Source organism: Nerophis ophidion, linkage group LG19 (genome assembly GCF_033978795.1).
Source record: "Nerophis ophidion isolate RoL-2023_Sa linkage group LG19, RoL_Noph_v1.0, whole genome shotgun sequence".
Taxonomy (NCBI): domain Eukaryota; kingdom Metazoa; phylum Chordata; class Actinopteri; order Syngnathiformes; family Syngnathidae; genus Nerophis; species Nerophis ophidion.
The window spans coordinates 5,233,355-5,258,469 of record NC_084629.1 but is presented as its reverse complement, the minus strand read 5'-3'; the positions used below and the strand labels follow the sequence as shown (position 1 = coordinate 5,258,469).

Here is a 25,115-nt window from a genome sequence, read left to right as displayed (position 1 = left end):
CCTGTGACTTTGTGGGTTCCCTCCGGGTACTTCGGCTTCATCCCACAATGCACCTGGGGATAGGTTGATTGGCAACACTAAATTGGCCCTATTGTGTGATTGCAAGTGTGAATGTTGTCTGTCTGTGCTGGCCCTGTGATGAGATGGCAACTTGTCCAGAGTGTACGCCGCCTTCCGCCCGAATGCAGCTGAGATAGGCTCCAGCACCCCCTGCGTCCCCGACAGGGACAAGTGGTAGAAAATGGATGGATGGATTACTGTACTAGTCATGATTAATCAAAATTCAAAAGTGTGATTGATTTAATTAAAAAAATGAATCATTTATAGCGGTGGTCCCCAACCTTTTTGTATCCGCGGACCGGTCAACGCTTAATAATTTGTCTCGGGGTGGGGGGGGGTCCTTTTTTTTTTTGTCATGCAAAAGGGAGGTTTTTGTCATGAAAAAGGGAGGTTTTTGTGGTTGGTGCACTAATTGTAAGTGTATATTGTGTTTTTTTATGTTGATTTAATAAAAGAAAAAAATATATATATATATATTTTTTTTTTTGTTTTTGTTTTTTATTTTTTTTTAAATAAAAATGATTAAAAAATTATTCTGCGGCCCGGTACCAATCGGGCCACGGTCCGGTACCGGGCCGTGGCCCGGTGTTTGGGGACCGCTGATTTATAGTACTCATAACGAAATATTGAAAAAAATTAAATAAAATATAATTGGTGAATACATCTAATCCAGGGGTGTCAAACTCATTTTAGCTCAGGGGCCGCATGGAGGAAAATCCGTGCATACGCGGGCCGGACTTTTAAAATCGTGGCATTAAAACTAAAAAAATAAAGATTACTTCAGATTGTTTTTTTTTTTGTCTTACTTTGGCCAAAAATAAGACAAACACATTTTGAAAAATATTACAATAAAAATATAGAAAAAAATACCGGCAGCGGTAAAGTTTAGATCTACGAAGGAAAGAAGAAAGTGAATGAATGTTTATAACTGAATAAATATGGATGAAAATTTGATTTATTTTATATTCTATTTTTTTTTAAGAATTAAGTATTGTTTATGACAACCTTTTTTCAAAACACAATATAGAATTTGAGATACAACAGGATAATGCATACATTTATTTTTGGGGCGGCATAGCTCGGTTGGTAGAGTGGCCGTGCCAGCAACTTGAGGGTTGCAGGTTCGATTCCCGCTTGTGCCATCCTAGTTACTGCCGTTGTGTCTTTGGGCAAGACACTTTACCCACCTGCTCCCAGTGCCACCCACACTGGTTTAAATGTAACTTAGATATTGGGTGTCACTATGTAAAGCGCTTTGAGTCACTTGAGAAAAGCGCTATATAAATATAATTCACACAATTCACATCTGTTATGTACGTGAGGGGAGGAAGGAGACGACACCACGAAAAAGCTCAGCTTACCAAGTTTGAGACCTTTGATGATTGTAGGGGAGGTGTATGCTACTCTGTGTTGGTTGCAGGACTAAGTGTGAAATTAACCATGTAAATAATACAAGAGGATGTTGTATGTGCATGATGGGTGAAATCTTTGTCAGTCCAAGAGGGCGAGGCACAAAGGAAGTCAGGGGACAGGCAGGAGAAAAGCAACAAGGTCCATGTCCAGGCAAGGGTCGAGGATCGAGGGAGGCATTCCAAAATCCGGATGGAGGTCAAGGTACAGAGCTCAAGTACACAGAACAAGGCGGGCACTGTGAGGGAGACAAGGGACATGAGTCAACAAGACAAAAAGGGACACGGAGAACAAGAGGAGAGGAAAGCCAGAGACGTAATGCTTACTACTGAGAGTTAACAACGTTCCGGCGTAGATTCCATGGAGCGATTGGTCTTTATGCTGTCCTCCTGAATCCCACCAGGTGCGCTGATTGCTGACAGTCTGCAGCTGCGGAGAAGCGTGGGTGTTAAAGCATTCGGTGCGTGCGGGGGCGTGTCCTGGCATGCTGCCAGACAGAATGTTGGAGAATCTTGCTGCGGGAGAATTGAGGGTTCGAGACCGCGCCGTGACATTTATCATTTGTTTTCAAAACGGTTACAAAAAAGCGAGACCCCAAAAATGTACTGTAGGACCCCATTTTGAAAATTCCTAGCGCCAACACTGATGGAATATTGGTGCGTGCAAAACAGCAGCAGGTACTAATGAAATATCATCCCAGGTACCATTGATAATTAATTCTAGTCCGCGGGCCTTGACTTTGACACCCCTGATCTAATCAAATCGTACTCTTTGCCTTTCATCTTTATTGCGTTGCAATAATGTTTTTTTTGTCTCCTCCTCTGAAACAGATCATTCTGAAGTAACCACCAGGTCTCCGTGCCACAACGCCGCAGTGGAAAAGCAACAACCGGTGTGTACATACTGTGCTCACAGCGCACGTCACCTGCAGCAAGCATGCTGAATGCATCACCACTCAATAGGAAGGAGTAAACAATACACTAGCTCATTTCCCGATTGTGCGTGGCACCTGTAAAGTTGTTGTAATATGCATCATATTTATACAACCCCCCCCCCAGAGCAATTTGGGGGAAAAAAAAGATGCAGAAATACTGTACCTCCAAATTAAGGTAATGTACCGGATGATATACACAATCTATACTAACAGCTATCGGTACAAACATTATTGTTATGTCCTGACATTGTAACGATGTAAATAGTCAAATCAGATGTGCGTACACATGGTTTGGTCGCCATGTTAGAGATTGTTCAACTTCCTTGGATGCTTCATACAAATGTAATGATTGTTTTACCTTGTGCCAGATTCAAATTATTTTAAAGAAACTAGTGAAAAGCACTTATATATTTAACTTATATCCATATGCTCTTAGAGATGAAGTCCCGCAGGACTGTACGGCCCTAAGCGTACAGCAGTGCTCCCATCCAGCCCCCACCCCACCCCACCCACCACCTGGCGTGCCTTTGCATTGCATAGAAAGTCTGTTTGCCGATATTGAATACTGCATAACCCAATCAAACGTCACTGCTCATGCTCTGCGAAGGCTGAGACTCAACCTTTCTTGTTCTCCTCCATTGTGGAAAAACAAGCTACTTAGAATGTCTTTACCCGTTGAATTTCCTTTAGTTAAATGTATTTTAGTCCAAGTGAAGTGTGACCACGGTGTGGGACTGTAACTCCAACTGTTCGAACACTGTCTTATTTGAATGTTACAAGTGCCTAAAGAGTTGTCATTTTAAGGAGCTTTAGATGAGCTTGACGTGTTGAATCTATTTAAATCAGATGTAGAAAGACGTCTTAAATACTTTGTGAAGACTTCGCGAGTCTATATGTACCCTCATTATTAGCTATTCCTTATTTTTAATTGTATTTCCTATTTAAGATGAGTTTGTAGTTTTCTTCCCCAGCATATTTTCTTAATAGTTAAACGTGCAGATAATTAGAGTTTAAGGAAGAATGTGACGTGTAGTTAGGTTACTTGAATCATCGTATGAGTTCTGTTAAGCAAATTTAAACGTTATTTTGTCACAGACTGAGTATGTTTGATCCATACAATCTTACTTAAGAAGTTATTCTTTTATTTCCTCTCCATGATGTTCTCTTTTTATTGTGAATACTTTGGATTTTATTGTTGCTGTCTGTATGTATGTATGTAACTTTAAACAAGAAGACACTAAAACATATTTACTCTGTGAATGTAACTTCTTAAAGCGGACTTTTTGTTGAGATTCCTCCCAAAAAGAGGGAAATTATCTCTTTGCCTCCATAAAAGTCGTCATTGGTGTTCAGGTTTTTGGAGCTCCGAAAGGCTGTAGGGTGGTTGACGTAACAAAGTGCATTGTAAGTGGGGGGGGGGGGGGGGGGGGGGGGGGGGGGGGGGGGAATCCTTATCTTGTTAGTCATAGTTGTTTGTCTCTGTTGTTGCAGCGATTCGAAAAAAAAAAAAAAACATTAGCTTGTATTGTCACAGATATTTGACTTTATTATGTTCTGAAGTTGGACAGAATTAAATGCATAATATGTGGATTTACATCAAAGATGTGCAATTTTTCACACATTGCAGCAATTAATCCACTCAACCCACCAGGTTTCAAGTTTATTGTTAGGAAACAAAGGTTTTGTTATTATTTCAAAATACATTTTACCTGCTACCAAAAAGTTACATTTTGCTTGCCCAGACAAAAAAAAAAAAAAAAAGAATGTTCTGTGCAACTGACTGATGGAAACATTTCTTTAAAAGCACTTTCACAGCAGTCAAGATGCTTTTTGTCATATTTGCCTTAGTCTTCATTACACACATTTGATTGCTTTGAAATCCAAATAAAGGAAGATTTGGGGTAAATGATGGCTGCACTGATGATGATGATGATGTCATACTGCTATAAATGGTCACATTAAAATTGATGTTGATAAAAAAGGTACCAGTGTCATCTGCAGCTTTTAACACCGGACCTAACTTTAAAATGCATTCTCTCATAAATAGTGAAGCTTGATTTACTGTTGTGTAATTATCCATTTCATGTGAATAGTGATTTCTAAATTCTGTAAAAAAAAAATATGGAAAAAAAATGTCAATAAACACTGTCAAGTAAAGGCAATGCTGTCATACTGTGTTTTTTTTCCCCCAATACATTTTGTCTTGTATTTTGATTAGTTTAAACACGTTTCAGTCATTAAACATGATACATTTTAGAATTCCTGCAGTTGGCAAAAATGTAATTATTTATTGCTGAGAAAGGTTTCCAATATTTTGGAGCCAAATAATTCAAACTGCCATTAAAATCCACACTAATCAAAATAATGATAAGCTATGGACAATAATGCCATATATTATGCAAATGTGCCTAATTAGACTACTTGTTAGTCATAGTTGTTCATCTCTGTTGTTGCAGCGATTAAAAAAAAAAAAAAAAACTTGTATTGTCACAGATATTTGACTTTATTATGTTATAAAGTTGGACAGAATTAAATGCATAATAAGTGGATTTACATCTAGGACAGGGGTAGGGAACCTATGGCTCTAGAGCCAGATGTGGCTCTTTTGATGACTGCATCTGGCTCTCGGATAAATCTGAGCTGACGTTGCTTAACAGGATAAGTAATGAATAATTCCACTTGTAATCACAGTGTTAAAAATAACGTTCAAAATATAAAACCTTCTCATGCATTTTTATGTTCAAGAAGTTGCATTAATGGTAAGAAGTAATTTATTTATTATTGGTTAGTGTGGGGCTTGCCCTCCTGGGGGTTCTTCAGACCACCAAGAGCCTGTTTTAGGGCTACAATATTGTTTTATTTTATTTTTCTCTCAGTTGCTTTCCAGCAATTGTCTTTTCCTCTTTCGTCCTCACTCGTGCTCTGGCTCCAGCCCCAACCCTGTCTCCCCTCCTGGCTGTTGATTATAACAGAGCGACAGGTGATTAGATAACAAGGCCCAGGTGGGCCATCTACGCACCTGTCACTGATTTCGAGGCCGGTCCTGGCAACATGCTGCTTTGCTGCAGGCCCGCAGGCCACGCCCCCTCCACAGTTAGCTTCAGAATAACAATGTAATTGCGTCATGCTGAGTAATGTTTCCAATATTTTGGAGCCAAATAATCCCATTAAAGGCCTACTGAAACCCACTACTACCGACCACGCAGTCTGATAGTTTATATATCAATGATGAAATATTAACATTGCAACACATGCCAATACAGCCTTTTTAATTTACTAAATTGCAATTTTAAATTTCCCGCAAAGTGTCGTGTTGAAAACGTCGCGGTATGATGACTCGTATGATGTAGCGGACATTGTTTTCCAGTCCGATCCAAGCTATAAGTAGTCTGCTTTAATCGCATAATTACACAGTATTCTGGACATCTGTGTTGCTGAATCTTTTGCAATTTGTTCAATTAATAATGGAGAAGTCAAAGTAGAAAGATGGAGGTGAGAAGCTTTTAGCCACATAAACACGGCGGTTCCTTGTTTAAAATTCCCAGAGGTGAAGCTTTACTGTGGATCATATCAAGCGAACATGGATCCCGACTACATGTCAACCGGCAGTTTTCCGTGAGAAAATTGTGGTAATAAGTCGGCTCTTACCGGAGATCAGCGGAGCTTCTGTCCTGCTGCAGCTTCGTGACTTTCCTCGGAGACTCTGGCGTCAACACACCCGCGGCCACACCCCTCCGACTCTAAGGTACTTTTTCACTCACTAAGGCAGATAAGGGATTTCCCAGAATTAACCTAGTAAATGTGTCTAAAAACATCTGAATTGCTCAGAATCGCAATCACCTTTTTTTATTTATTTTTTTACTTTAAAAAAAAAAAAAATCTGGTCCTTCACTCTAAATTTCCTCATCCACAAATCTTTCATCCTCGCTCAAATTAATGTTGAAATTGTCTCTTTTTTTGGTCAAAATCGCTCTAGCTGCTGGTGGCCATGGTTGTAAACAATGTGAGGAGCCCTACAACCCGTGACATCACAGGCACATCGTCTGCTACTTCCGGTACAGGCAAGGCTTTTTTATTAGCGACCAAAAGTTGCGAACTTTATCGTCGATGTTCTCTACTAAATCCTTTCAGCAAAAATATGGCAATATCGCGAAATGATCAAGTATGACACATAGAATGGACCTGCTATCCCCGTTTGAATAAGAAAGACTCATTTCAGTAGCCCTTTAAATATGTTTCAGTCATTAAACATGATTCATTTTAGAATTCCAACACTTAGCAAAAATGTAATTGCATCATCCTGAAAAATGTTTCCAATATTTTGGAGCCAAATAATTCGAACTACCATTAACAGTGATGTCATATATTATGCAAATATGCCTAATTAGAGTACGTGTATCAGGCATAAAATGATGCCAATGTAATTGCGAGTATCAATAAATGAAGACGCCATTCTCAAATATGGACAGACAATGACGATGCAGCGTTACCATGGCAACAACATCCGGCTCATTGTCCTCCTCTTGGATACACGTCCCCGAGCTGCTTCCGTGATTGGACGGGTGCTGCTCGGGTGTCACTAGGGCAACCGAATGATGGTAGTTTTCTTTTATTTATTTATTTATTTTTTTTAAATATATATTTTCTAAACACATGAACGGAAATAGTAGAAGCATCCAATCCCTCTCGGCTCCCATTCAAAGGCAGCGCGCTGCTCAGGCCGCCATTGGTGTCCTCACACGTCAATCACCAGAAGTGGGCGGGACCTTGCGCGGGCCGGTTCAGCCTCCCTACGGCAGCCGAGAGCGGACCAGTTGGGGGGGTGCGTGCTTTAACGCGGCGGCCGTGGGTCTCCACCCGAGACTATGGCGGCTGGCATTGCACCGGAGCGGGGCGGAGAACTAGGAATATATAGTTAAAGTATCTTTATGTTTTTATAACTGCGTTTGCTAAAAAAAAAAAATTTTTTAAAAACGCGCGTTTTTCCTTTTTTTTTTAACAGCAACTTAGTTTTTAACACGCGAAAAAAACATATTTCCCTCCTTCCAACCCTCCACATTCCGGATGGTGGCGTAGCCGTCAAACGCGTGGCCTGCTCGGGGGCGAAATTGCCACAATGGAGCCCCGCGTCGGAGCAGCGGGTCTTCGTGCGCCGCCGTAGCCGAGAGCGCGGCCAGCTCGCACCGCGTCGTCGTCGTCGAACAGGCGCCCCTAAAATGGTGACCGGTCCACGGCTCGACTGAGTGACACGATGCGTGAGTACAAAGTGGTGGTCCTGGGCAGCGGAGGGGTGGGCAAGTCCGCCCTGACGGTGCAGTTTGTCACCGGGACGTTCATTGAGAAGTACGACCCCACCATAGAGGACTTCTACCGCAAGGAGATCGAGGTGGACTCCTCGCCGTCGGTGCTGGAGATCCTCGACACCGCCGGTACCGAGCAGTTCGCCTCCATGCGGGACCTCTACATCAAGAACGGCCAAGGGTTCATCCTGGTCTACAGCCTGGTCAACCAGCAGAGCTTCCAGGACATAAAACCCATGAGAGACCAGATCATAAGAGTAAAAAGGTTGGTGGACTAGACTACACACATACATAAAACATACACATAAACCCCTTTTAAACAGTGTTTTTTAACCTTTTCTGACCCAAAGCACATTTTTTCTTTTCTTTTCAAAGTATTTTTATTATATTTTTCTTAATACAAAAATATACACACATAATAAAGTAAATAAATAAAATATGAAAATATTTTTGTTTACTGTATTTCCTTGAATTGCCGCCAGGGCGCTAATTATTTTAAAGGGGAACATTATCCCAATATCAGAAGGGTTAAAACCAATAAAAATCAGTTCCCAGTGGCTTATTTTATTTTCCGAAGTTTTTTTCAAAATTTTACCCATCCCGGAATATCCCTAAAAAAAAAGCTTTAAAGTGCCTGATTTTCGCTATCTGTGAAGCCACCGTCCGTTTTCCTGTGACGTCATCCAGTGATGCTACAGCAAGATATAGCGACATTAGCTCGGATTCAGACTCGGATTTTAGCGTCTTAAGCGATTCAACAGATTACGCATGTATTGAAACGGATGGTTAGAGTATGGAGGCATGTAGCCAAAACGAAATTGAGACGGCGTGGCGCAGTGGAAGAGTGGCCGTGCGCAACCCGAGCGTCCCTGGTTCAATTCCCACCTAGTACCAACCTCGTCACGTCCGTTGTGTCCTGAGCAAGACACTTCACCCTTGCTCCTGATGGGTGCTGGTTGGCGCCTTGCATGGCAGCTCCCTCCATCAGTGTGTGAATGTATGTGTGAATGTGTAAATGTGGAAGTAGTGTCAAAGCGCTTTGAGTACCTTGAAGGTAGAAAAGCGCTATACAAGTACAACCCATTTAAGAAGAAACTGAAGCTATTGAGCGAATAGCTATTGACGCTATTCGGCCATGTCTGCCTTAGCATCGCCGGTAAAATGTGCAAACCAAACGTTGGGGACTTTCGCATCTTGTGACACTGGATCAACTTAAATCAGTCGATTGGTAAGTGTTTGTTTGGCATTCAATGTGGGTGGAGAGAAACGCTGGATGCAAATATAGCTACAAATGTACATACAGCTAGCTTAAATAGCATGGTAGCATAGATTAGGTGGCAGTCATGCCGCAACCAAATATGTCTGATTAGCACATACGTCAATAACATCAACAAAACTCACCTTTGTGAATTTGTTGACTTTATCGTTGGAAATGCATCTGCAGGATATCCATACATCTCTGTGCCATGTCTGCCTTAGCATCGCCGGTAAAATGTGCAGACCAAACGTTTGGGACTTTCGCATCTTGTGTCACTGGATCAACTTAAATCCGTCGATTGGTAAGTGTTTGTTTGGCATTCAATGTGGGTGGAGAGAAACGCTGGATGCAAATATAGCTACAAATGTACATACAGCTAGCTTAAATAGCATGGTAGCATAGATTAGGTGGCAGTCATGCCGCAACCAAATATGTCTGATTAGCACATACGTCAATAACATCAACAAAACTCACCTTTGTGAATTTGTTGACTTTATCGTTGGAAATGCATCTGCAGGATATCCATACATCTCTGTGCCATGTCTGCCTTAGCATCGCCGGTAAAATGTGCAGACCAAACGTTTGGGACTTTCGCATCTTGTGACACTGGATCAACTTAAATCCGTCGATTGGTAGGTGTTTGTTTGTCATTCTTTGTGGGTGGAGGGAAACGCTGGATGCAAATATAGCTACAAATGTACATATAGCTTCCGAAGTTTTTTTCAAAATTTCACCCATCCCGGAATATCCCTAAAAAAAGCTTTAAAGTGCCTGATTTTCGCTATCTGTGAAGCCACCGTCCATTTTCCTGTGACGTCATCCTGTGATGCCACAGCAAGATATAGCGACATTAGCACGGATTTGGACTCGGATTTTAGCGGTTTAAGCGATTCAACAGATTACGCATGTATTGAAACGGATGGTTGGAGTATGGAGGCATATAGCGAAATTGAAGAAGAAACTGAAGCCATTGAGCGAATAGCTATTGACGCTATTCGGCCATGTCTGCCTTAGCATCGCCGGTAAAATGTGCAGACCAAACGTTCGGGACTTTCGCATCTTGTGACACTAGATCAACTTAAATCCGTCAATTTGTACCAACTGTAATCTTTTAATGCTAGACATGGGGAGACCCGAAAATAATACGTTACAGTAATCGATGCGAGACGTAACAAACGCATGGATAATGATCTCAGCGTCTTTAGTGGACAGAATGGAGCGAATTATAGTGATATTACGAAGATGAAAGAAGGCCGTTTTAGTGACGCTTTTAATGTGTGACTCAAAGGAGAGAGTTGGGTCAAAAATAACACCCAGATTCTTTACCGAGTCACCTTGTTTAATTGTTTGGTTGTCAAATGTTAGAGTTGTATTATTAAATAAGAGGTCGGTGTCTAGCAGGACCGATAATCACAATCTCGGGTGGGCCCCATTCTGCGTTTGCACATTGGGCAAGAGCCGTGTACAGCGTCCAGTTTTTATTTTGACCTCCACAGTTATCTGCCCAAAACAGTATGCAAGGGGTAGAATAAAAAACAATACATTTAATGAAGGTGCTTGCAACGGCCTGAGCCAATCTTCCAAATATCCCCTCGTGCCATAATATCACATAATCAGGTTGACCGTCGGCCCCCATTCGTGCAAATGAGACATTTGCACGAATGGCGGCATAGCTCGGTTGGTAGAGTGGCCGTGCCAGCAACTTGAGGGTTGCAGGTTCGAATCCCGCTTGTGCCATCCTATTTACTGCCGTTGTGTCCTTGGGCAAGACACTTTACCCACCTGCTCCCAGTGCCACCCACACTGGTTTAAATGTAACTTAGATATTGGGTGTCACTATGTAAAGCGCTTTGAATCACTTGAGAAAAGCGCTATATAAATATAATTCACTTCACTTCACATTAAAGACAATAAGGCGACTGACAAAGAAGCTCCGATTGCTCCCTTGAGATACTGGGTTTTTCGGTTGTATCTACGCGGTTATGTGGTAGTTGCTAGGTCCTGCCGTGCGCGTAACAGCTTACTTACGGAACAAATGACAATATCGCATAGACTAATGTAAAGCATATCACCTAGGAACTCAAATTATTATCAGCTCAGTTTTGACCATGATTGAGTTACTGGGTTTTGCCTTTGGACGGGGGAATACTTCATTTACGTTCCATAACCTGTGTTATAGGGCTTCACGGTGGCAGAGGGGTTAGTGCGTCTGCCTCACAATACGAAGGTCCTGCAGTCCTGGGTTCAAATCCAGGCTCGGGATCTTTCTGTGTGGAGTTTGCATGTTCTCCCCGCGAATGCGTGGGTTCCCTCCGGGTACTCCGGCTTCCTCCCACTTCCAAAGACATGCACCTGGGGATAGGTTGATTGGCAACACTAAAATTGGCCCTAGTGTGTGAATGTGAGTGTGAATGTTGTCTGTCTATCTGTCTTGGCCCTGCGATGAGGTGGCGACTTGTCCAGGGTGTACCCCGCCTTCCGCCCGATTGTAGCTGACATAGGCGCCAGCGCCCCCCCGCGACCCCAAAAGGGAATAAGCGGTAGAAAATGGATGGATAACCTGTATAATAACCAAGCTGTAGCGACATTGTTATTGGAAGCGCAAACAATTTCTGTCTGAAGTTGTTCTGACGCAGACCGCACATTATGAAGCAATTTAAACACATCGCTCAAAATGTTAGGCATGTAATTGAAAAAGCCGGCGATTTGGGGAGAGGCGTTCCATTGTTTAAATCGATGATGTGTGACTGATTGGAGAATTGAGGCTGGCTGTGTATTAGAGCAGAGCCCACAACTACACGATGTTAATACAGAACATCTGTTTTATTTATTTCACAAGTGTCTGTTCTTCGAGACAAGCATAAAAACACATGTCAAGCAGCACAAATGACAGGTAGACCTCTTTAATAGTTGCCTTTTCTATGTTTGCTCTATTAACCGCCATGTGAATGAAGTAATGAGGTCGGTGTGCTTCCTCCCTTGTGAGCTGAGATGTTGCTTCTGCTTGTGTTTCCTCCTGTGTGTTTATATGCTAATGTACACACCTGTGCACTCACACACCAGATGCAGCCAGGCTGTTACGTGATTACACACCTAACACCAGCATGAGTCTGGTGTTGTTCCCTGATGTCACAGCACAGGTTATTTGCACACTTGACACACCACTCCTACACATGGTGCTTGTTACTTGATGTGGATTTTAGAATCAGAATCAGAAATTATTTTAATTAAGATTTAAGAAATTAAGGTTTTTAGCACAATCCCACCCAAGAGCAGACAAACATTACAGGGCAGCCCTTACAAATAAGGTGAGAGACAGGTAATCGCCGGGGGGCATACTTGCCAACCTTGAGACCTCCGAATTCGGGAGATGAGGGGTGTATATTGTAGCGTCTCGGAAGAGTTAGTGCTGAAAGGGATTCTGGGTATTTGTTATGTTGTGTTGCGGTGCGGATGTTCTCCCGAAATGTGTTTGCCATTTTTGTTTGGTGTGGGTTCACAGTGTGGCGCATATTTGTAACAGTGTTAAAGTTGTTTATACGGCCACCCTCAGTGTGACCTGTATGGCTGTTGATCAAGTATACCTTGCAGTCACTTGTGTGTGTCACATACATTATGTGATAGGTCTGGCACGGTGTTTTTATGGAGGAAAAGCGGACGTGACGACAGGTTGTAGAGGACACTAAAGGCAGTGCCTTAAAAGGGGAACTTTATCACCAGACCTATGTAAGCGTCAATATGTACCTTGATGGTGCAGAAAAAAGACCATATATTTTTTTAACAGATTTCCGAACTCTAAATGGGTGAATTTTGGCGAATTAAACGCCTTTCTGTTTATCGCTCATGTGGTGATGACGTCAGAACGTGACGTCTCTGAGGTAATACAGCCGCCATCTTCATTTTCAACACATTACAAACACCGGGTCTCAGCTCTGTTTTTTTCCGTTTTTTCGACTATTTTTTTGAACCTTGGAGATATCATGCCTCGTCGGTGTGTTGTCGGAGGGTGTAACAACACTAACAGGGAGGGATTCAAGTTGCACCACTGGCCCGAAGATGCCAAAGTGTCTGCCGCCAGACCCCCATTGAATGTGCCGGAGTGTCTCCACATTTTACCGGCGATGACAGACAGGGCACAGAGATGTATGGATAACCTGCAGATGCATTTGCAACGACAAAGTCAACAAAATCACAAAGGTGAGTTTTGTTGATGTTGACTTATGTGCTAATCAGACACATTTGGTCGCGGCGTGACTGCCAGTTAATCAATGCTAACATGCTATGCTAATCGATGGTAACATGCTATTTACCGGCAGTGCTAAAGCAGACATGGCACAGAGATGTATGGATAACCTGCAGATGCATTTGCAACTATATTACGTTTCCTTCCACCCACATTTAATGCGAAAAAAACCACTTACCAATCGACGGATTTAAGTTGCTCCAGTGTCACGAGATGCGAAAGTCCTGATCGTTTGGTCCGCACATTTTACCGGTGATGCTAACGCAGCTATTGGGCCATACTGTGGCTATGAATAGCGTCAATAGCTATTCACTCAATAGCTTCAGTTTCTTCTTCAATACTTTCATACTCCAACCATCCGTTTAAATACATGCGTAATCTGTTGAATCGCTTAAACCGCTGAAATCTGAGTCTGAATCCGAGCTAATGTCGCTATATCTTGCTGTGCTATTCGCCATTGTTTGTTTACATTGGCAGCACTGTATGACGTCACAGGGAAATGGATAGTCGCGTCGCAAATAGCGAAAATCAAGCACTTTAAAGCTTTTTTTAGGGCTATTCGGGGACCAGTAAAATTTTGAAAAAAAAATTAAAAAAAATACAACAAGCCACTGGGAACTGATTTTTATTGTTTTTAACCCTTTTGAAATTGTGATAATGTTCCCCTTTAAGGCACGCTCCCAATATTTTTGTCTGGGTGGAAATCGGGAAAAATTCGGAAGAATGTTTGCCCTAGGAAATTTTCAGGAGGTGGCACTGAAATTCGGGAGTCTCCCGGGAAAATCGGGAGGGTTGGCAATTATGCGGGGGGGGTGAGAAAAAAAATATTCAGTGTAAGCCTGGGCCTCTGGGTTTTTGTTTTTATTGTTTTCCGGGTGGAAATCGGGAGAAATTCGGGAGAATGTTTTCCCCAGGAGATTTTCAGGAGGTGGCACTGAAATCCGGGAGTCTCCCGGGAAAACCGGGAGGGTTGGCAAGTATGCTGGGGGGTGAGAAAAAAATATTCAGTGTAAGCCTGGGCCTCTGGCTTTTTGTTTTTATTGTTGTCCGGGTGGAAATCGGGAGAAATTCGGGAGAATGTTTGCCCCGAGAGATTTTCAGGAGGTGGCACTGAAATTCGGGAGTCTCCCGGGAAAATCGGGAGGGTTGGCAAGTATGCTGGGGGGTGAGAACAAAAATATTCAGTCTAAACCTGGGGTCTCTGGCTTTTTGTTTTTATTGTTGACCGGGTGGAAATCGGGAGAATGTTTGGCCCGGGCGATTTTCGGGAGGTGGCACTGAAATCCGGGAGTCTCCCGGGAAAATCGGGAGGGTTGGCAAGTATGCTGGGGGGTGAGAACAAAAATATTCAGTCTAAGCCTGGGCCTCTGGCTTTTTGTTTTTATTGTTGTCCGGGTGGAAATCGGGAGAAATTCGGGAGAATGTTTTCCCCGGGAGATTTTCGGGAGGGGCACTGAAATTCGGGAGTCTCCCGGGAAAATCGGGAGGGTTGGTAAGTATGCGGGGGGTGAGAACAAAAATATTCAGTCCAAGCCTGGGCCTCTGGGCTTTTGTTTTTATTGTTGTCCGGGTGGAAATCGGGAGAAATTCTGAAGAATGTTTGCCCTAGGAAATTTTCGGGAGGTGGCACTGAAATTCGGGAGTCTTCCGGGAAAATCGGGAGGGTTGGCAAGTATGCGGGGGGGTGAGAACAAAAATATTCAGTCTAAGCCTGGGCCTCTGGCTTTTTGTTTTTATTGTTGTCCGGGTGGAAATCGGGATAATGTTTGGCCCGGGAGATTTTCGGGAGGTGGCACTGAAATTCGGGAGTCTCCCGGGAAAATCGGGAGGGTTGGCAAGTATGCTGGGGGGTGAGGAAAAAAAGAATTCAATCTAAGCCTGGGCCAAGCAAAAAAAAAACTCATAGCCATAGCACACAAATGTGTGTAAGAGGGTAAATGGTTTGTACTTAGGGCTGGGCGATATATATCGATATATCGCGGGTTTGTCTCTGTGTGATATAGAAAATGACTATATCGTCTTATTTGTGTATACATTTTCACGCAGTTGCTTTTATTTGCAGGCATTGCACTGCATGCGTTTCCCACTCTTTCTTGTCTCTCCTTCTCACAGAGACGTAAACCAAGCTCACCTTCTTACACACGTCACATGTGCAACGTTACACGCTCCCGCGGAGCACAGAGGTAGAGACATGGTAACGTTAGCTGTGATGATAACGGTGAGGTGCGGGTGGTAATACGAGAGAGAGCAGGTGCAAATCTAGTAAAAAATGGAGGAAGAATTAATTCCCAAGAAAAACAGCACGGGATCCATTGTCCGGCGGTGGTTTGGCTTCAAGCAGGAATATCTTCAACTTTTATGCGGCAAAAGCGTTGCTACAAAAAGTAGCAGCACTGCTAATGTAGCATCATTTGAAAAGTCACCCACTAGAGAATGAGGAGTGCTTGAAACTCGGCATGTCAACATCTCCGGCCGGTGCCCCACCAACAAAATGCCGAAGCAACTATTTCCAGATTAACACCGTGTGGAAAAAAAAGTCAACAACAGAAGGAGATAACGTCCGCAGGAACCTATTTTGCAGCTCATTTTTGACAGTTATTAAAATATCTTGGGTGACATCATGCACAAAAGTGCACTTTATTTTTTTTACTGTTGTAGTGGCGTTCTGTACAAAAAGTACACTTTGATTTAGTGTTGTTTTGACATGTCATCTTAGTGACATCATTCACAAAAGTGCACTAATAGCTTGTTTTAAAATGTCTCTGACAATCTTGCACTTTCTGTTTTGGAAATGACATGAATGTTTGTGCCACTGCTTAATAAATGTTTAATAAATACAGTTTTGGTAAATTGAGTTAGTTGTGATTTCCCTCTCTGCATGAAAGTTTGAAATGAGCATATATTAATGCAGTATGAACAAGAATGTTTGAATGTAGACACATAGAATCATCATACTGCTGTGATTATATGCATCAAGTGTTCATTCAAGGCTAAGGCAAAATATCCAGCTAGGTATCGTGACATGGCCTAAAAATATCGAGATATTAAAGAAAGGCCATATCCCCCAGCCCTAATTGTACTTGTATAGCGCTTTTCTACCTTCAAGGTACTCAAAGCGCTTTGACACAACTTCACACACTGAAGGCCGGAGCTGCCACGCAAGGCACTAACCACGACCCATCAGGAGCAAGAGTGAAGTGTCTTGCTCAAGGACACAACAGACGTGACTTGGTTGGTAGAAGCTGGGGATCAAACCAGGAACTCTGAGGTTGCTGGCAGGGCCACTCTCCCAGCTGCGCCACACCGTCCCCAGGTAAACATCAAAAAACACAAAGGACATTAAAAGAGCAGTGCTGATGCAGCCAGCCTTTTCCTACATACAGTCAGAAAAGTAAAACAAGGAAAAACAAAAAATATACACCTTGGTGGCCTCTGCGGTGTTCCGTTCCACGCCATCGTCTGCTGGGGTGGGGGGAGCATGGCCAGAGACCGGAGCAGACCCAACAAAGCAACCAAGAGAGCCGACTCCACCCTCGGCCGCCCACCAACTCTCGGCCATTGTCCAGTCCGCATGGATGAGCGAGGATACTGTACTTCCGATTAGACCGAGGTGTCCGATACCCGCTCATTCACCCAAGACACTATGAAGCTTGTCTGTCCCTGCGCTTGTCTGTCCCTGTCTCTTCAGCCGCATCTCCTCCAGTCTCTCCAAACGGACTCTGGTGTGGCAGAGACCCAGCATCCGGTCTTCATGGCCAAAAAAGGCTCCCTGGAGGCAGATCCGGAAGTTCACAAAAGAGCACGGCAGATGTCACGAAAGTGCCACCCCTTGTCACACAGTTCCAAAGGGTCCCGAACCAAAAGGCAAACAAAAAACACATGAAAACAAGAAGGAAACATCAGGAACACAAATTGATGACACAAGAGCACAGAGCTTCTACCAATACTACACCGGTGCCATCTCTGGGGAAAAAAAGTGCAAAGATGAGATTACCGTATTTCCTTGAATAGCCGGGTAAAACTCGCTTCCCAAATTTATAAGCGCATGCTTACTTTTACCGCCAGGTCAAATTCGTGACGTTACGAGTGACTCTCCGTCATTTTCAAAATGGCGGAGTTTTTTTTTTGCTTCTGTGTGTAAACCAGGGGTCTTGTTCCACAGCCATACAGAACACACTGATGGTTGTGATATAAAACAACTTTAACACTCTTACTAATATGCGCCACACTCTGTTAACCCACATCAAACAAGAATAACAAACACATTTCCGCATTTCCGGAGATCATTGGGTCTGTAACACATTAAAAATGCAACATAAGAATTACCCAGAATTCCAATGCATCCATGACTCTTGGCTATATTATACACCCGCTAGCACCAACCCCCACCCCCCTCTCTGTGCGTAGGTTGAGGTGGTCGGGTTTGGGGGCGCGTGTTTAATATAGCTAAGAGTCATGGGTGCCCACACTTTTTCTGCAGGCGAGCTACTTTTCAATTGACCAACTCGAGGGGATCTACCTCATTTATATATATCATTTATATTTATTTATTTATTTATGAAAGAGACATTTTTGTAAACAAGTTAAATGTGTTTAATGATAATACAAGCATGTGTAACACATATAGATGTCTTTCTTTCACAAAGACAAGAATATAAGTTGGTGTATTACCTGATTCTGATGACTTGCATTGATTAGAATCAGACAGTAATGATGATAACGTCCACATTTTCAAATGGAGGAGAAAACAAGTTGTCCTTTCTGTACAATACCACATGAAAGTGGTTGTTTTTTGGCATCTAATTCATCCAGCTTCCATACACTTTACAAGAAAAACATTGGCGGCAAATTCCGTAGCTTGCTTGATTGACATTCACGGCACCCGAGGGTCTTGTGAGATGACGCTGGCTGCTGCCAGTTCATTATTATGAAAAAATGACAGAGAGGAAGGCGAGAAACACTTTTTATTTCAACAGACTTTCGCGCCGTCCCTTCCGTCAAAACTCTAAAGGCCGACTGCACATTTCCTATCTTCACAATAAAAGCCCTGCTTCATGCTGCCTGCGCTAACAAAATAAGAGTCTCGGAAAGCTGGCGTGCACAAGTGATGTGCACGCCAGCTTTCTGAGGGATCGCTTGTGCACGCCAGTTTTCCGAGACTCTGTATTTAGTTAGCGCAGGCAGCATGAAGCAGGGCTTTTATTGTGAAGATAGGAAATGTGCAGTCGGCCTTTAGAGTTTTGATGGAAGGTACGGCACGAGAGTCTGTGGAAATAAAAAGTGTTTCTCTCCTTCCTCTAGGTCATTTTTCATAATAATGATCTTGCAGCAGCCAGCGTCATCTCACAAGACCCTCCGGTACCGTGAATGTCATTTAAGTGACGTCTTGGTGAAGATTGATGATCACTAATTTTTAGGTCTATTTTTTTTAAAAGCCTGGCTGGAGATCGACTGACACACCCCCCGCGGTCGACTGGTAGCTCGCGATCGACGTAATGGGCACCCCTGGCCAAGAGTCATGGATTTATTGGAATTCTGGGTAATTCTTATGTTGCGTTTATAATGTGTTACAGAGCCAATGTTCTCCAGAAATGTGTTTGTTATTCTTGTTTGGTTAGGGTTCACAGAGTGTGGCGCATATTAGTAAGAGTGTTAAAGTTGTTTTATATCACAACCATCAGTGTAAACGGTATGGCCGTTTGACCACGTATCCATTGCAATCTTGTATGAGAAGCAGCGAAATGCATGCGTCCGACCGCCACGCAGATAGCATGTTGTAATATATAGCCAAGAGTCATGGATTTATTGGAATTCTGGGTAATTTTTATGTTGCGTTTATAATGTGTTACAGAGCCAATGTTCTCCAGAAATGTGTTTGTTATTCTTGTTTGGTGTGGGTTCACAGAGTGTGGTGCATATTAGTAAGAGTGTTAAAGTTGTTTTATATCACAACCATCAGTGTAAACATTATGGCCGTTGACCACGTATGCATTACAATCTCGTATGAGAAGCAGCGAAATGCTTGCATCCGACCGCCACGCAGATAGCATGTTGTAGAACAGTGGTCCCCAACCACCGGGCCGCGGCCGCAGAATAATTTTTTTTTTTTTTTTTTTTTATCACACTCTTTTTTACTGCATGCCATTGGTAAGCACAGGGGTGAGAAGAGGTTTTAAAATTATTAGCGCCTGCTTACTTTTACCGCATGCCTTTGATAAGCGCAGGAATGAGAAGAGGTTTTAAATTAATTAGCGCCCCGGCGGCTATGTTAGATTTGGTCATTAGTTTGTCACAAATTGTAGCGCGTTCTTAGATACACTGTCCATCCCAGCTCACTGCCAAAACATTGATGACCCGTCACGACCACATTAGCTCAGGTCAGGGGCGCGGCTGTGCCTTGTTCTGTTTTGCAAGCCTGTCAGCATCCATCGTCACAGAGGTTGTGTACACATGATTACACCGGGGACTGGACCTTGTGTTAATGCGCCGTGGACCTCATCAGTCCTCATTCCAGGGACACACTGTGATTGGTGACTTTAGCAACTATGTAAATAACAGTGCCATGGTCAGAGAGGGATGAGGAAAGGAAAGGAGATGAAGCAATAAACCTTGATGTTTGCATAGCCGTTCTGCACATTTGTACTGAATTTGAAGAAAACTCTTAACACAAACAATCCCAGCGGCGGGCCGTGCGTTTCAATGATGTCTTAGTTCATGGGTGTCAAACTCTGGCCCGCCGTGTAATTTAATTTGGCCCTCGAGGCAATATCAATTTAACATTACAGCTGGCCCACTGTTATTACACAGCAGCAGTGCCGCTGTAACCAGGGGCGCTGCTAGGGATTTTGGGCCCCATGAAAATAATCTTTACCGGGCCCCCAACACATAATTTCATATAATTTAATCATCATTAGGGGCCCCCCTCCGTCATAGGCCCCTAAAATTTGTCTCCTTTAGCCCCCCTTTTCGGCGCCCCTGGCTGTAACACCGCAATTTCTCACACTTGCCAATCCTCCCGAAGTTCAGTGCCCCTCCTAAAAAATCAAGCAAGCATTCTCCCGATTTTCACCCGGACAACAATATTGAGCATTTAGCATTCTCTACAACCTGTCGTCACGTCCGCATTTCCTCCATACAAACAGCTTGCAGGCCCACTCGCATAATATATGCAGGTATTACACACACATAAGTGAATGCAAGGCATACTTGGTCAACCGCCATACAGGTCACACTGAGGGTGGCCGTATAAACAACTTTAACACTGTTACAAATGTGCGCCACACTGTGAACTCACACCAAACAAGAATGACAAACACATTTCGGGAGAACATCTGCACTGTAACATAACATAAACACAACAGAACAAATACCCAGAATCCCTTGCAGCACTAACTCTTTCGGGACGCTACAATATATTTTTATATTTACCTCAGAAGGCTGCAAATAGAAAAGAGGCATTAAATTTGTATTTAAATTTTATTTGATATGCCATTGATATTTTTTATTATTATTATTTGAAACTGGATTTTGCATGTCACTAAAGTTATATAAGCCGTGCTTGTTCAATATTCAATGCAAAACTTGTTTGGGTCCCTATTAAAAGGTTCATTTGTTCAACGTTGGCCCGCGGCTTTGTTCAGTTTTAAATTTTGGCCCACTCTGTATTTGAGTTTGACACTCCTGTCCCTGAACTGCCCCAAGTGGAGGAGTTCAAGTACCCAGGAGTCTTGTTCACGAGTGAGGGAAGAGTGGATCGTGAGATCGACAGGCGGATCGGTGCGGCGTCTTCAGTAATGCGGACGTTGTACCGATCCGTTGTGGTGAAGAAGGAGCTGAGCCGGAAGGCAAAGCTCTCAATTTACCGGTCGATCTACGTTCCCATCCTCACCTATGGTCATGAGCTTTGGGTCATGACCGAAAGGATAAGATCACGGGTACAATTGTCCCGAAATGAGTTTCCTGCTCTCCCTTAGAGATAGGGTGAGAAGCTCTGCCATCCGGGAGGAACTCAAAGTAAAGCCACTGCTCCTCCACATCGAGAGGAGCCAGATGAGGTGGTTCGGACATCTGGTCAGGATGCCACCCGAACGCCTCCCTAGGGAGGTGTTTAGGGCACGTCCAGCTGGTAGGAGGCCACGGGGAAGACCCAGGACACGTTGGGAAGACTATGTCTCCCGGCTGGCCTGGGAACGCCTCGGGATCCCCCGGGAAGAGCTAGACGAAGTGGCTGGGGAGAGGGAAGTCTGGGTTTCCCTGCTTAGGCTGTTGCCCCCGCGACCCGACCTCGGATAAGCGGAAGATGATGGATGGATGGATGGACCCCTGTCCTAGTTAGTCCGACTTCACCTCTCAAAATACCGTAATTTATGTCACCACATAGACACGGCCGGAGATACTATACAGAAACACACTTCCCCACTACTGTACATTGAATCCCCTCAACAGTGTACAAAACAGTCTATTTTTTGGCACATTTAACATTAAATAAACATGCTTTAGCAATTAAAACCCATCTTACATGGTACCGTTAACATTTGAATAATTTTATAGAACAAATGAAACATGAAAAAAATTAAGAAATAAAGTATTTGAACTCACAATTTGTACCCCTCGTCGTTGGTTGTAGTCAGTTGATTTCCTGAAAGTCGGGGGCAACTAGGGCTGACCGATATGGCATTTTTATTAATATCTCAATAGTTTTAGGCTATGTCACAATACACGATATATATCTTGATATTTTGCCTTAACCCTGAATGAACACTTGATGCATATAATCACAGCAGTATGATGATTCTATGTGTCCACATTAAAACATTCTTCTTCCATCCATCTTCTTCCGCTTATCCGAGGTCGGGTCGCGGGGGCAACAACCTAAACAGGGAAACCCAGACTTCCCTTTCCCCAGCCCATTCGTCTAGCTCTTCCCGGGGGATCCCGAGGCGTTCCCAGGCCAGCCGGGAGACATAGTCTTCCCAACGTGTCCTGGGTCTTCCCCGTGGCCTCCTACCGGTTGGACGTGCCCTAAACACCTCCCTAGGGAGGCGTTCGGGTGGCATCCTGACCAGATGCCCGAACCACCTCATCTGGCTCCTCTCAATGTGGAGGAGCAGCGGCTTTACTTTGAGTTCCTCCCGGATGGCAGAGCTTCTCACCCTATCTCTAAGGGAGAGCAGGAAACTCATTTCGGGACGCTTGTACCCGTGATCTTATCCTTTCGGTCATGACCCAAAGCTCATGACCATAGGTGAGGATGGGAACGTAGATCGACCGGTAAATTGAGAGCTTTGCTTTCCGGCTCAGCTCCTTCTTCACCACAATGGATCGGTACAACGTCCGCATTACTGAAGACGCCGCACCGATCCCCCTGTCGATCTCACGATTCACTCTTCCCTCACTCGTGAACAAGACTCCTAGGTACTTGAACTCCTCCACTTGGGGCAGGGTCTCCTCCCCAACCCGGAGATGGCATTCCACCCTTTTCCGGGCGAGAACCATGGACTCGGACTTGGAGGTGCTGATTCTCATTCCGGTCGCTTCACACTCGGCTGCGAACCGATCCAGTGAGAGCTGAAGATGCAGGTCTGATGAAGCCATCAGGACCACATCATCTGCAAAAAGCAGAGACCTAATCCTGCGGTCACCAAACAGGAACCCCTCAACGCCTTGACTGCGCCTAGAAATTCTGTCCATAAAAGTTATGAACAGAATCGGTGACAAAGGACAGCCTTGGCGGAGTCCAACCCTCACTGGAAATGTGTCCGACTTACTGCCGGCAATGCGGTACAAGCTCTGACACTGATCATACAGGGAGAAGACCGCCACAATAAGACAGTCCGATACCCCATACTCTCTGAGCACTCCCCACAGGACTTCCCGAGGGACACGGTCGAATGCCTTCTCCAAGTCCACAAAGCACATGTAGACTGGTTGGGCAAACTCCCATGCACCCTCAAGAACCCTGCCGAGAGTATAGACCTGGTCCACAGTTCCACGACCAGGACGAAAACCACACTGTTCCTCCTGAATCCGAGGTTCGACTATCCGGCGTAGCCTCCTCTCCAGTACACCTGAATAAACCTTACCGGGAAGGCTGAGGAGTGTGATCCCACGATAGTTGGAACACAACCTCCGGTCCCCCTTCTTAAAGCGAGGAACCACCACCACATTCTTCTTCATACTGCATTAATATAAGCTCATTTTAAGCTTTCATGCAGCGAGGGAAATCACAACTAAGTCAATTGACCAAAACTATTTATTAAACAGTTATTAAGCAGTGGCACAAACATTCATGTCGTTTCAAAACAGAAAGCACAAGTATGTCAGAGATATTTTAAAACAAGCTATTAGTGCACTTTTGTGCATGATGTCACTAAAATGACTGATCAAAAACAACACTAAGTTAAAGTGCACTTTTTGTACAGAACGCCACTAAAATAGTTTGAAACATACCAAGTGCACTTTTGTGCATGATGTCACACAATATATTTCAATAACTGTCTAATAAAAATGCTGCATAATAGGAAAGCAAATAGTGTATGTCCTTCACTATGTGGTAGGTCCCCTGCGGACGTCATCTTGTTGACTTTTTTTTTTCATACAGTGTTGATGTGGAAATGGTTGCTTGGGCATTTTGTTGGTCGGCACCGAACGGAGATGTTGACATGCAGAGTTTCAAGCACCTTTCATTCTCTAACGCAGGGGCCGGGAACCTTTTTGGCTGAGAGAGCCATGAAAGCCAAATATTTAAAAATGTATTTCCGTGAGAGCCATATAATATTTTTTAACACTGAATACAACTAAATGTGTGCATTTTTAAGTAAGACCAACATGTTTAGAGTATAATAAATCCCTCATTCGTTTTAATAACATTAATATTCTGAACTTAACCAATAATAAATCGAATACTTCTTACCATTAATGCGACTTCTTGAACAAGTCTGGTAGAAAACGGATGGATGGATAAAATGCATGAGAATGTTTTGTATTTTGAACGTTATTTTTAGCTCTGTGCTTACTAGCGGAATTATTCATAATTATCGTGTTAAGCCAGGGGTGCCCACCGCACACTGAAAAATCAGAGCAAGCGGGGGCCATTTTCATAATTTTTATTTTAAAAACCAATACAATATATGGATAAAAAATATATATTTAGGCCTCCACTCTGTTATGATCCCGGGGACCCCAAAGGGTTTTGGTCCAAAAAATATATAAAAAATGTGTCATTATTCACTCTTATAATTTTTATTATTATGCAAGTTTTAAATCTCTAGATCAACATTACAAAAAAAAATGGAAAAAACACTAAATATGCAATATTTTCACCCAATAACTTTTTTAGGTGGGATGTTTGAGATTATGTAATAATTGGAGCCTTAATTTTGGATTTTGATTCATTATTATTTTTTGAGCAATGACACTTAAAAACAAATCACACTAAAATAATTGGGGATCCAAAAGTGTCCTATTTATTAAAGTGTTAAAAAATAAATTATACAATTTTTTTACTGTTTACTTTTAGCACAATAATCTCGAGATCAACTTCAGATATATCTGTCAATTTTAAGTTTTATTGTTGTTTATGGTTTGTTTGTTTTAGGCCCTTCTTTAAAAAAAAAAAAACAGCTCAGTTTTTTAAATGGTATAACACAAAATATGCAACATTTTCCCCAAAAAATATCTCAAAGTGGAATATTTAATGTGATGTAATCATAGCCATGTATAGGTCAATAATTCAAAATGAAATTGTTTTTGATTTATTATTCTTTTTTAAAGAAAGAAACAGCCTGCATGGCAGCTTTGTGTTATAAGAGTGAGCATTGCAACAATTTATTGTTACATTTCACCTGTTTGCTCTTTTATACCACTTTTTATGTTTTTTATTCTTTTTTAATTGTATTCTTAAAATGTTTT

General features: G+C 43.0%; 2 protein-coding genes across 13 annotated transcripts in view; both read left to right on the top strand.

The window, feature by feature from the left end:
• The window catches only part of LOC133537897 (muscleblind-like protein 2a), a 48,832-nt gene extending 45,009 nt beyond the window's left edge, over positions 1-3,823 (top strand). For all 10 annotated transcript variants that reach the window (XM_061879033.1, XM_061879034.1, XM_061879036.1 and 7 more), the window contains one exon: positions 2,301-3,823. In XM_061879033.1, the coding sequence (XP_061735017.1) occupies positions 2,301-2,413 (113 nt within the window). In that variant the 3' untranslated portion in view covers positions 2,414-3,823. The remainder of the gene's footprint in view (positions 1-2,300) is intronic.
• Positions 3,824-7,207: 3,384 nt separating this feature from the next.
• LOC133537899 (ras-related protein Rap-2a) overlaps positions 7,208-25,115 on the top strand; it is a 69,781-nt gene continuing 51,873 nt past the window's right edge. For all 3 annotated transcript variants that reach the window (XR_009802880.1, XR_009802881.1, XM_061879042.1), the window contains exon 1: positions 7,208-7,969. Coding sequence is in view for 1 of the 3 variants with exons in the window: in XM_061879042.1 (XP_061735026.1) it covers positions 7,656-7,969 (314 nt within the window). In the remaining 2 variants the exon portion in view is untranslated. The remainder of the gene's footprint in view (positions 7,970-25,115) is intronic.